We start from the raw sequence: 12,800 nt of genomic DNA on the forward strand, positions 1-12,800 counted from the left end.
CTCTCCGCCTCAGATGTAGCTCTGATAGTGCTCTCTGAAGATTGAGAACCAGTTGGGTCCCGTGTGCGTGATGTAACCCAGGGGTTGAGGATCTGATGGCCAGTTATAGAACCCTTCCATCAGGAGGATAAGCAACCTCTCTTTGCTCGTCTGTAAAATGGGGGCGATAGCCCCACCCTCACAGGGCCATTTGCAAAGTGACTGGCATGTGCCAAGAGCTCAGTTAAGTGTTAGAAATTGGATATGCTAAATAGTTGATCCAGTTGTCCATTGTTGGACATTCAGGCTTTTCCTAGTTTTCTGGGTTTAAAAGAAAGCGGAGACCCACCTCTTTATAAATATGTTAACACTTGTCTAGTTATTTCCTTAGCATAAAATCTGGGATGTGGAATTGGGAGGTCAAACTTTTCTTTGTTTGATGAAATGCTTCCAACACGCAGAAAAAGAACAGATAGTGAATACAGGGACCTCACCACTTCTTCCGGACCTAACAAACAAGAAGTGACAAATAACAGTGTCTTGTGTAGCTTTCCTGATTGCATGCTTTCTGCCCCCCACCCCCACCCGCTGGGGTCACCACAATGGCTCCAGCACCTTTGTCACACCCTTGCACATTTCATTTGTGAACACGTATCCACACACAACCTTTGTTTTCTGTGTTTTAAAACTTCTGCCTTCCATATTTGACCTGGGGCGATGCAGTGGAAAAAGCATAGACCTGGAATGCTGAGGACCTGGGTTTGAAACCGCAGGGGTTGCCTGGTCAAGGTACAAACGAAGCAAATTGTAGGAGTTGATGCTTCTCACTGCTTTCCTGCTCCTCCTCTCCCCTTGTCTCTCTCTCTATATATATATTTTCTCTAAAATCAATAAATAAAACCTAAAAAAAGAACCAACTAAAAAAAACCAACTTGCATTCAGCTATGCAGACTTTTGCCCAAGTTGCTGCATGCGGTATTCCAACACCCCTTCACTGCTGTATGGTGTTCCCGGTATGAATACTCCAATATCCATTGATCTGTCCTTCATGGAATGGGTCTTTAAGCCATTTCTAGTTTTTTTCACCGTTAAAAACACTGCTGTCTTGCCTGACCTGTGGTGGTGCAGTGAATAAAGCGTTGACCTAGAATGCTGAGGTCGCTGGTTCAAAACCCTGGGCTTGCCTGGTCAAGGCACATATGGGAGTTGATGCTTCCTGCTCCTCCCCCCTTTCTCTCTCTCTCTCTCTTCTGTCTCTCTAAAAATGAATAAATAAAATCTTAAAAAAAAAAAACAGCCCTGGCTGGTTGGCTCAGTGGTAGAGTGTCGGCCTGGCGTGCAGAAGTCCCTGGTTCGATTCCCGGCCAGGGCACACAGGAGAAGCGCCCATCTGCTTCTCCACCCCTCCCCCTCTCCTTCCTCTCTGTCTCTCTCTTCCCCTCCCGCAGCCAAGGCTCCACTGGAGCAAAGATGGCCCGGGTGCTGGGGATGGCTCCTCGGCCTCTGCCCCAGGCGCTAGAGTGGCTCTGGTTGCAACAGAGCGACACCCTAGAGAGGCAGAGCATCGCCCCCTGGTGAATCCCGGTCGGCACATGCAGGAGTCTGTCTGACTGTCTCTCCCCGTTTCCGGCTTCAGAAAAATACAGAAAAAAACAAACAAAACAAAACAAAATCCACAACAGCCTGACCAGTGGATAGAGTGTCGGACTGGGATGCGGAAGACCCAGGTTCGAGACCCGGAGGTCGCCAGCTTGAGCGTGGGGTCATCTGGTTTGAGCAAAAATTCACCAGCTTTGGACCCAAGGTCGCTGGCTCAAGCAAGGGGTTACTCGGTCTGCTGAAGGCCCATGGTCAAGGCACATATGAGAAAACAATCAATGAACAACTAAGGTGTCGCAATGCACAACGAAAAACTAATGATTGATGCTTCTCATCTTTCTGTTCCTGTCTGTCTGTCCTTGTCTATCCCTCACTCTGACTCTCTCTCTCTCTCTCTGTCTCTGTAAAAACCCTGGCATGTGCTGAGAATAGAGAAATAAACTTTAAAAAGAAAACACAAAAAAACCCACTGCTGTCTTGCCTGACCGGCGGTGGCACAGTGGATAGAGCGTCAGACTGGGATGCGGAGGACCCAGGTTTGAGACCCCTAGGTCACCAGCTTGAGCGCCTACTTATCTGGTTTGAGCAAAGCTCACCAGCTTGGACCCAAGGTCGCTGGCTCAAGCAAAGGGTTACTTGATCTGCTGCAGCCCCAATGTCAAGGCACATATGAGAAAGCAATCAATAAACTAAGGTGTCCCAACGAAAAACTAATGATTGATGCTTCTCATCTCTCTCCGTTCCTGTCTATCTGTCCCTATCTATCCCTCTCTCTGACTCTCTCTCTCTCTGTCACTGTAAAAAAACAAACAAAAAAACCCCACTGCTGTCGCTAGCCATCTCGGGCTCATCTTTTTGTTCACGTTTGTGAGAGTTTCTCTGTGGTGCACGCCCGTGAATCCAAGCGGTAAACCTCAGATTCAGACAGGCGGATATGACTTTTCTGAACAGCTCAGGTTGCCAGAGAGTTTCTGCTGGCCGGCTCTTTCTCTGTGGCTGAGACTGCTTCTCTCCTCTGGAGCTGCGGCCAGTTTTTCTAGGTGGTGGAGCACCCGGGTTTGGGGTCTCTCAGAGCTGAAGGTAATCCCAGCTAAGAAAGGAACAATACAAACAGAGCGTGGAAGGCTGGGGAAGAAGGACACCTGGGAAGGTGTGAAGAAGAACCCCCTCAGGGAGGCAGCAGTGTGTGTGGTCTTTGTTTTCTAGTTGCTTGCCTGAGGCCCAGAGAGGGCCAGCCACCTCCCCTGCGTCACAGAGCGATGGCACAGAGAAACCGTCTACTCCGTAAGTCATATATACTGTATAGCAGTCAACCAAACAAAGACCGCCCGCTCCAGGCGCGGAGTTTATTATTCTGGGCGTAATTACGATGCATGGCTAATTATGTTTGCCTCTCGGACTGGAAGGAGGGGCGCGCGGTGATACTAATTCAGGAAGGAGGGGTGCCCCATGGGAGGGTCCCATGAATCAGGGCTTTCTCCAGAGCTTCTCAGTCTCCTTCTTTCCGACCGCTCACCCACAGAGTGTTATTGTGGGTACTCCTGAAATTAAAAGGGGTATGAGGGGGGAGAAGGTGATCCAGCAGGGAGAGTGAGAGCCCTTTGTACCCGGGGGAAGGTTGTCAATAAAGTTTTGTCGCCTTGGCAACCGCAGGCCTCTCGGGGCGGTGGGGCAGCGAGGCGGGGCGGGGCACGGAGGTGCGCGCGCACTCACCTCCCCGCTCGGCCCTGCTCTCCGCTTGGCGTGGATTGAAGGTACCTTAAGAAAGAATAGGGAGGGAGGTCGCGACTTTTTTTGGTAACGGGCGGACATCTAAGCCAATGGAAGAATGAGCCCTTTCAAAGCAAGCCAACCGCATCCAAGTCCTGGAGCAGGCGGAGCTCGCCTTCTTTCCACTTGGACCCAAATAACCTGACCCGCCAACCCGAAAGACGGGGCTTTGGGCCAATGAGGGTGCCGACTTCGGGTAGTGGGCGGGGGTTACGTCTCCATGGTAGCGTCGGAAGGACAACCTCGGGAACCAACGGCGGCAGTTGGCGGCAGTTGGCGGCACGGAGGGGCAGCGCGGGCGTGGCGGGGTTTTGTCGGGGTGGGGGCCCGCCACTGACCGGGTTTTGTGGGGGCGGGCGGGGGAAGCAGAGAGGAGCTCCGCCAATGGGAGAGATGCCAACGCCACAGCAACCGAAAAGTGGCAGCGGCATGGGCCAATGGCAGGCCGCGGTGGCCGCGGCGGGGCGGGCCCTGGGAGGCAGATGGGAGGTGAGCCGACCGAGTCTGAGGATTGCTGGAAGAGGCGGTGGGAGGTGGTGGAGGCGGTGGCTGCGGCGCGGTTGCCTGAGAAGGAGGAGGAGGAGGAAAAGGAAAAGCGGGTGAGGGGCGGCACGGGACCCGATGTCTGCGCGCCCTCTCGGCCCCCGCCTTGGCTCTCGGTCACCCCCAGCCTGGACTGTCTTTCCGCCGTCCGGCCCGGCAGGCACCTCGTGTCCAGGCGCCCATGTCTCCCGGCCCCTAGGCGAGCGTCCTGCGGCTCCCAGCGCGCAGCCGGCCCTGTGCCTCCTTACCGGGCCCCTCCCGCAGCCTGTGCCTTCCCGGGCACCCTTCCTGCTCCAGTCTCTTCCCTGCATCCCCCCTGGACTCCCAAGGCCCTTGCCCTGCACGCTCCCTGCTTACCCCGGTCCCTGGGTACGCGTCTGCTTCCCCCAGTTCCTCCCTGGACCCTCCCTGTCTACCCAGGGCCCTTCCTGGGCCCCAGGCTCTGTCCTCGCGGCCTTCCCACGCTCTTCCCGGGGTTCCCAGGACTTCTTCTCCTGAACCTCTGCTTTTCCAAACCCCTAGTTTCTGGGTCCCTAAGCTGTTTCTGCCATCTCAGGGCCCTCCCTGGACCTCCACGCCCCTCTCTGTTTTCTCTGCCTGCACCCCAGGTCTCCCATCGGGCTTTCTTGGCCCCGCCCTGGGTTCCCCCACCTGTGTCCCCCCCTTGACCGCCGCCTCCAATCCCCTCCGTACGGCTTCGATTTGGTCTCTCTCCGCCTTGGCTTCTGCTTGTCCCAGCGCCTTCCCGCAGCGGGCCTTCCCACCTGACACCCCCCTCCCGCCCTCCTGTCTTTTCCAGACCCCCTTTTCCAGCCGCCTAGCTCCCCCTTACTTGTCGTCCCCCATTGACTCTCCCAGAAGCACCGTGGGTGTGGGTGCTCAGCAGGCCCTTCGTGGACAGGGTTTAGGGGTCTTGTTTTGCTAACTCCCTTCTTTATTCCCTTTTTTTCTGTATCTGTTCTGCCTCCCCATTTCTGTTCCTTTTCTCTCCCTTCCACCCCACCCCACCGCTCCTGCTGTGTCCTCCGAGTCCCTCCCTTCCCCAGAATCCTTGGAGAGGGAGCAGGTGCTGGGATCCCTCCTCCGCCTGCCTCCCCACCTCTCCTCTGGGCTGCCTGGGGCTCCGCGCAGGGCCTCCTGACAACTCCCCGGCGGCTGGGGAGGTGGAGCCTGTGGGGGGAGGCGTGGGGGGCGGCTTGGCTTTTCCCTAGGTGAAGGCCAGAACTGGAGCTGAGCCTGTTGACTCCCAGTTAAGCCTTTGGGGTCATCCCGGACTGTCAGTCATAATCAGCCTTCCCGTGTGTGACTGTGTGCTTTGGGAGTATGGTGCGGATATTGTGTCTGTCCTCCAATGAAGAGCACCCCCACTTATTTGGGGGCCTCACCACTGCTGTCAGAAGGACTTGTTGCATTTCCCCTGCCCTGAGAGCCCCGTGAAGTCAGTGTGGCCTTTCTCCCCCCCCCCCCCTTCCCATGTGCAGATGAGGAGACCGAAGGGCTGGACAGAGTCCCCAGCTGCTTATCTGTGGCTCCCCGCAGCGAGCGCAGGCGCTCCCCACCCTCGGCGGAGGGAGGCAGCATGATCCCTGGGGCACCATGGGGCCAGATAGAGTGACCGCCAGAGAACTCTGTGAGAATGACGACCTCGCCACCAGCCTGGTCTTGGACCCTTACCTGGGTTTCCGCACCCATAAGATGAATGTCAGGTGAGGCTTCCCCGGGGCAGGGTGGACCGAGGGCTGGAATTCCTTCCCTTCCAGGAGAAGCCTCCTCATGGCGGGCGGGGGCGGCCCCGGGGAGGCCCCGAGGGAATAGGCCGAGGCCCGGGACCCAGGCATGCCCTCTCCCCCAGCCCTGTGCCCCCATTGCGGCGACAGCAGCACCTGCGCTCAGCACTGGAGGCCTTCCTGAGGCAGCGGGACCTGGAGGCTGCATACCGGGCCCTGACGCTGGGAGGCTGGATGACCCACTACTTCCAGAGCCGGGGCCCGCGGCAGGAGGCTGCCCTCAAGACCCACGTGAGGGCCCCCTCCCCCACTCACCCACCCACGTGTTATCTCCCTTCACCTCAGCGCCCCTGGCACTGTGTCCCTTGCGCAGCGCAGCCCTCGGGGGCTCCCTGACGTCCTAGCTATTGGGGGACCCTCTGAGACTGGGCTCAGAGACTGCTAGGAGAGCAGAGTTGGTGGCCCGAGAGGGGAAGTGCATTCCCCGAGGTCATGCAGCAAAGTCAGTGGCAGAACAGGACTGGAGCTCAGGACAGACAGAAGAAAGGGTCAAGGACCACCCTGCCCCACCACCTCACCCTGCCCACACCCTCACCTCCCCTAGATCTATCGCTACCTCCGCACCTTCCTGCCTGAAAGCGGCTTTGCCATCCTGCCCTGTACCCGCTATTCCATGGAGACAAATGGAGCCAAGATTGTGTCTACCCGAGCGTGGTAAGAAGCTGGAGCTCCTGATGGAGAGGCTGGGAGAGACCTCTGTCCCTTCCCAGGGAGGAGGTGCCCATGTTCCTGCAGAGGAGGAGGCAGGGCCTGGCCCTCACACCATGCCTGTGGCCCCTGGGCTGGGGGGGACTGCCTCAAAGCCAGCACTGTGCCATCCTTTCTTGACTGTGACCTGACTAACCCCTGCCACATAGCAGGTGCTGCCGGGCAGGTACAGGGCAGGAAAGTGAGCAGGTCGGCTCCAGACAGCATGCAGTGCAGAGTGGACACGCAGAGACTGACCAGGGCTGCTCCGAGCTTCGGGAGCTGGCCAGGGGATTCTGAGTGTTTAGGGGAGACAAGCTGAAGCTGGAACTCAGAGGATGAGCTGGGGGTGGGGATTGTCTTGGGGACAGAGGCTGTCTGTCAGCGGCTGTCAGGGGTGTTGAGTCCAGGGGAGACAATGCAGGGCGTCACCTGTCTGCCTCACATGGCCGGGAGGGGAAGCCCTGCCTGGTCTGGTGTGGAGATTAGGGAGGCAGACGGCCCAGTCCTGGCGAAGGTGGTCAGGGAGGCGCCAGCTCACAGGCCATGGCCGGCGGGGCCTCTTGGCAGGAAGAAGAACGAGAACCTGGAGCTGCTGGTGGGCTGCATCGCGGAGCTGCGGGAGGGCGACGAAGAGCTACTGAGGGCTGGTGAGAACGACTTCAGCATCATGTACTCCACTCGCAAGCGCAGCACCCAGCTGTGGCTCGGCCCAGCGGCTTTCATCAACCACGGTGCGGAGGGTGTGGCCCGGGGAGGGGGCAGGGCCGGGCCCTAGCCCTGCGGCGCGGGGTTCACAATCTCTTCTCTTCCCCTGCTCCCACCCTGCACTGTCTCCAGACTGCAAACCCAACTGTAAGGTGAGACCTGCTCCCCCCACCCAGGATTGGGCACGTGGGAAATGAGGAGAGAAGGGCTTCCTGGTCAGTGAATACCCGGAATGGATAAGGCCCATTCCCACCCCAGCGGGTGGTTTACCTGTGGCTGTAAAAGGAGGGAGGGAGGGAGGGATTCTGGCTCGAGTTACCGTTGGAACATGGGTTGCCACCTGCTGGCCGAGTTCTTCTGACTCTGAACTGAGCTGAGGGTTGGGAGTTTGGGAGGGGCGTGTGCTGATGGAGAGATAGAAAGTGACCTTACAAAGGGGAGTGGAGGGCAGGACACAGAATGCAATCATGTGAGGCGGCACCAGCTAGGCCAAGGGCTGCAGTATGGGATGGGCCCCTGGCCAAGTAGGAGCCACGGAGCGTGGGCCCTGGCCCCGGACCTAACCCCATTTCGCTCCCTGGTGTCGAATAAAAAAAAAAAAGAAAGTGACTCGGCATCTGGAGGGAGATGCTCATGGGCTGCACCCGGGCAGTGGCAACAGCCGGCCAATGGCAGGAACACGGGGCTGAGCAGCGGGAACCTGGGGATTTGTGCTTGCTGGGGTGAGGCCAGAGAACCCTGGAGGAGGGGGAGGAGGAGAGAGCCCTCCAGGAGACAGGGCTGCCCGCACAGGGTGTGAGGTCGGGAGGGAGGTGGAGATCATGGCCACCAGTTCTGTGGTGAAGCCCAGGAGAGTGGGGAATGGAGGGGAGACAGCGCCTTGGGTGCTCCCTGCCCAGCGTGGGCCTCGTCCTGCATCTGTGGGAGCCCCAAGGCATGACAGGGTTCCGGGAGTGAGAGTTGGATTTGAACCCCAAACACGCTGTCCTCTGGCCCTGGTTTCTTAGCTGGGAGCCGGTGAGAACTTGTTCCTAGCTGGTTGTGTGAGGATCCAGGTGCACAGTGCACACGGACATTTGTCTAAAGTGTTCTGGTGGCTCTGCACACCCCCTTCCATGGATTTTGGAGTGGATGCTGTGTGGCCCTGCTCTAGATTTGGGCACGGATGCTGAGTAGGACAGAACATGGCGAGGCTATGAGAGGCTCTGTGCCAAGGCAGGTGACAGCCACCTGGAGCACAGGAGCTGGCGTTGAAGGAGGGAAAGGATTTTCCTAGGCATTGTAGAAGAGTGGGCGCGTGAGGGTGTCCCAGATGGAATCCGTCACCTTGGAGGGTCAGGAGGCGTGACCGGCAAGGCAACTCTGGTCTGTTGTACACACTCCACTGGGGTCTGCCCCCATGGGAACACCCACTGGGTGAATATGGGAGCGAGGTTTTTAGAGATCCTGGCAGCTAATGAGCTGCCATGAAGAGGCTGTGTGTAACTCACGAGGCAGGAGGTGACAAGGGGCTGGCTCCAGGTAGGGTGTTGGGGAACTGAGGAGACTGGGATGCACTTTGGAGGTGCTGGCCAGTGGCCTGGGACTAGGCATGTGGGTGGCCAGGGCCACTTCCGGGGTTGTGTCAGTCTAGAAGGGACAAGCAGATAGATGGGAACCACAGCCCTTCCAGGTGGGCGCTTTGGAGACTGGAGCAGGCAGGTAGGGGCTGCAGGCAACTGTCCTGGTCTGGGGCTGGACATAGGCCTGCAGGTTTGGACACAGACCTTCAGGGATAGGAGTGGGTGCATGGTGCAGGTTGGAAGGGGATAAGGAGCAGTTAGAGGCTCCAGAGTGGCAGGACTTGGCTGCAGAAGCATAGGGAGCAGGGAGTGGTCACTGCATGGCCAGGTGGGGTTAGCTCACCCTCCTGCAGAACGGGAGGGAGCCCCAGACGTCAGGGGGTCAGAGGTGGCATGAGGGGGGCAGGCCCTGGGCATAGCAGCTTCCTCCCAGAAGCTCCTGGCCACTGTCTGTCCCAAGGGTAGACCCTTGGGGCCAGGGCGCCTGGGCAGGCCAGGGTGCTGAGCGTCTGGGGCCCTCAGTTTGTGCCGGCAGATGGGAATGCAGCATGTGTGAAGGTGTTGCGGGACATCGAGCCTGGTGACGAAGTGACCTGCTTCTACGGTGAGGGCTTCTTTGGTGAAAAGAATGAGCACTGTGAATGCTACACCTGTGAGAGGTGGGCACCAGGGTGGGGGTGGGGTGGGGCGGCTGGTGGGAAATGGGAGTCCCTGGAGGCCGGAAGTGTGACCTCCAGGCTGCCATCCCCACCCCCCACCCCCAGGAAAGGGGAAGGAGCCTTCCGCCTGCGGTCCCAGGAGCTGCTGCCACAGCCCCTGGACAAGTACCAGCTCCGTGAGACCAAGCAGAGATTGCTGCAGAGTCTGGGTAGCGGCCGGCTCAGCCCCTGGGCCTGCACCCACCTGTCTCATCTGCGTGGGAACCTGTTCTGCAGTGAGCACTGGGCAGGGTGCCCATCCCCCTTTCCTCAGCCTTGTCTGTCCTCCCATCCTATTCTTTGGAGTCCCCATAGGGTGGGGGAGGGAGGTGGCCTCCGCTTGGCCTACTCACAGGGTCACACTCTCTCTCTCTCCCCTCCCTCCACCTCCACAGCTGCCTGCCAGCCCCTGCGCCCCCCGCCCTGTGGCCCCAACCCCACTGCCCCGCCGCTGTGGCTCCAGTGGCTGCCACAGACCCCGTTGTGTGTGCGCCACCGGAAACGCCGTCGCCGCAAGCCCCAACGGGGCCCTGCGCCTCTCATCCTCCGCACTGTCCGCGTCTCCTTGCACCGGTGGGGGGGCTGTGGCCCCCACTGCTGCTTGCGGGCGGAGGCCCTCGTGGCTCTGGGCCCGGCCTCCCGTGCCTGCTGGACCCCCCAGCAGGACTGGTGCTGGGCCCGGCGTTACGGGTTGCCTAACGTGCTGCGTGTGCACCTGAGCCGAGTGGTACCAGCCCCACCTGCCACTGCTGCCCTCGCCCCCGCCGGGACCCCAGGCCCTGTCCCTGTCCCCGTCCCTGTCCCCATCCCAGTCCCTGTTCCCATCCCCAAACAGACTCTCGCCTTTGCTCCCTTTTCTCCACCCAAGCGCCTGCGTCTGGTGGTCAGCCACGGCTCCATCAACCTGGATGTCAACAGTGATGGGCTGGACAGGACGCCCTCTTAGCCCCCACCACCTGCCAGCCCCAAGTTTTTAGGGACGCTCTGCTCTTAGACCTCTAAGAGGGAGCTGACCCTTGACCCCAGCACAGTTCTGGCCAGGGGTGGAGTGGCTTTGGAAGCCCCCTGACCCTTTTGTGACTGCTGACCCCTGAGCCACCCCCACCCCAGCAGGGAGCCCTGGCCATTGCTGCCATACACCCCCCACACCAGCCCCAGCCTCAGGAGTGAAGAAACCAGTCCCTTCTCCTGCCCAGGGTGCAAAGCCATAAGGGGTGGGGCGTGCCTGGGGTTGGGGGGCCCCCCTGGCTTCTCAAGCCCAGGCCTTGGGCAGAGGGGAACGGGGGGCGGGGTAGCAGTTCCTGGAGACTGCCCCTTGGAGGGGAGTGGGTTTGCCCTCAGCTCTGCGGTTGTCTGAGGTGGGGAGCAAGGTGGGGGGTGTCCACAAGTCCTCGCCACCCCCGTGGGTCTCAGGGAGGCCAGGTGCCACCTCATCTTTCTCATGGTGCTAATGCTGGTGCTACTTGGGGTGTGGGGGCCCCCTCCCCTCTCCCACACCAGAACGGGATGTGTTGAGGGATTAGAAGCACTTGAACTTTTTGTTTTATTAAAACCTTGTTATAAGCAACACCCTCAACATCCTTTCATTTTGATTTATGTTTTAAGGGGTCGTCCATTAGGAGGGCAAGACCCCTGGTTGATCTGGCTCTGTGAGATCACACACATCTCAAGTGTCTTCAGATCTAGTTCGATACCTTGATTTTGCTGTTGTCTCTTAATTCTCACTTTGTGGAAGGGAATACTAACAGGTGACCATGAGCAAGGGCTGCCTGGCCTCATGGAGGGTAGGCCGTGGGACTTCTGAGGTCTAGGGTGGGCTGCAGGACTCCATCTACCTATTCCATGTCATATGGCCTTGCAAACGTTTCGGTTGTTTTGTTTATTGGCAGAGAGAAGCATCAACTTGTTGTTCCACTTAGCTGTGCCCTTAAACGCTTCTTGTAGGTGCCCTGACTGGGGCTCAGCCAGGACCAGCCCTGCAAAAGTTGACCCTGGAGATTGATGAGGCCAGGCCATGTGCCTGCAGCACCTGGGACCCTAAAGAGAGGGAGTGAACAGTGGCGAGGCCACAGGAAGACCCTGGTGGTTTAGAGCAAGTAACTTTCTTTTAAGGTTCATTTTAGCCTGATCAGCAGAGGCACAGTGGATAGAGTGTCGGCCCGGGATTCAGAGGACCCAGGTTCGAAACCCTGAAGTTGCTGGCTTGATTGCGAGCTCATCTGGTTTGAGCAAGGCTCACCAGTTTGGGCCCAAGGTCACTGGCTTGAGTGTGGGATCATAGACATGACCCCATGGTCACTGGCTTGAGCCCAAAAGTCTCTGGCTTGAAGCCCAAGATCACTGGCTTGAGCAAGAAGAGGTTACTGGCTCCACTGGAGCCCCCCTCTCCCAATCAAGGCCAATATGAGAAAGCAATCAATGAACAACTACGGTGCTGCAACTATGAGTTGATGCTTCTCATCTCTCTCCTTGTCTGTCTGTCCCTATCTGTCCCTCTTTCTGTCTCTGTTACCAAAAAAAAAAATCTGGAACCCAAATAACACAGGTTAGAAACCAGTGGTTAGGGCCTCCCCACCCCAGCATGGCTGCTATTGCGAGTGGCTAATTCTTTATTATTATTATTTAGAAATGAATAGGGTGACATTGGTCAGTAAAAGTATGTAGGTTTCAGGTGAACATTAGTATTGCATTTGAACTGTTGATTGTGTTGTCAACCCATCACCCAAAGCCAAATCATTTTCATCACCATTTATTTGTCTCTCTTTACCTCTTCCCACTCCCCTCGTCTTGGTAACCACTTCACTTTTATCTTCTTTTTTTGTTTTTTGTTTTTTGTTTTTGTTGTTTTTTGTGTTTTTTTTTTTGACAGAGACAGAATCAAAGAGAGGGACAGGAAGGGCGAGAGATGAGAAGCATCAATTCTTCATTGTGGCACCTTAGTTGTTTATTGATTGCTTTCTTATATGTGCCTTGACCAGAGGGGCTCCGACAGAGCAAGTGACCCCTTGCTCAAGCCAGCGATCCTGCGCTCAAGCCAGATGAGCCCACATTCAAGCCGGCGACCTTGGGGTTTCGAACCTGGGTCTTCTGTGTCCTCATTCAACACTCTACTGTGCCACCGCCTGATCAGGCCACTTTTATCTATTTTTAAAGATGAGGAGCATCCTGCCTGGTCTCTCGACCCACTAGATGCTAGTAGCATCCCCTCAGTTGTGACAAAAATGTATCCAGACACCGCCTAATGTCCCCCCCTGGTTCAGAAGCTGTGGGCAGGAGTGGCGAGATGACAAGAGGGAACACCTCTAGGACATGAACTACAGCTGAGAGTGTTTTCTGCCCTGTGCCTCTTGGTGTCAGTCTTCAGGCCAATGGCTGCCCTACCAGGGTTGCTGCCCCAGCCACCCTTACAAACGGCATCTTCCGTTTGTTGCACAGAGGTTGCACAGCTCGTGTGTCTGTCACTGGGT

At 57.7% G+C, this 12,800-nt stretch overlaps 1 protein-coding gene across 4 annotated transcripts; it reads left to right on the forward strand.

Moving 5' to 3' along the window:
• The first annotated feature begins 3,271 nt into the window (after positions 1 to 3,271).
• Positions 3,272 to 10,900, forward strand: KMT5C (lysine methyltransferase 5C). Of its 4 annotated transcripts, none has more exons than XM_066374518.1 (9): positions 3,272 to 3,332; positions 5,373 to 5,597; positions 5,744 to 5,909; positions 6,223 to 6,332; positions 6,936 to 7,099; positions 7,206 to 7,225; positions 9,158 to 9,294; positions 9,400 to 9,569; positions 9,729 to 10,900. In XM_066374518.1, the coding sequence occupies exons 2-9, from the start codon at positions 5,488 to 5,490 to the stop codon at positions 10,277 to 10,279; spliced, it is 1,428 nt and encodes a 475-aa protein (XP_066230615.1). In that variant the 5' UTR covers positions 3,272 to 3,332; positions 5,373 to 5,487; the 3' UTR covers positions 10,280 to 10,900. The 4 variants fall into 4 exon arrangements, with proteins under 4 accessions (XP_066230615.1, XP_066230614.1, XP_066230616.1 ...); XM_066374517.1 differs by lacking the exon at positions 3,272 to 3,332 and adding an exon at positions 3,822 to 3,947; XM_066374519.1 differs by lacking the exon at positions 3,272 to 3,332 and adding an exon at positions 3,822 to 3,947 and having other exon boundaries at positions 9,158 to 9,239; positions 9,729 to 10,196.
• The last annotated feature ends 1,900 nt before the right edge of the window (positions 10,901 to 12,800 follow it).

This window comes from Saccopteryx leptura, chromosome 3 (assembly GCF_036850995.1).
Source record: "Saccopteryx leptura isolate mSacLep1 chromosome 3, mSacLep1_pri_phased_curated, whole genome shotgun sequence".
Lineage (NCBI taxonomy): Eukaryota > Metazoa > Chordata > Mammalia > Chiroptera > Emballonuridae > Saccopteryx > Saccopteryx leptura.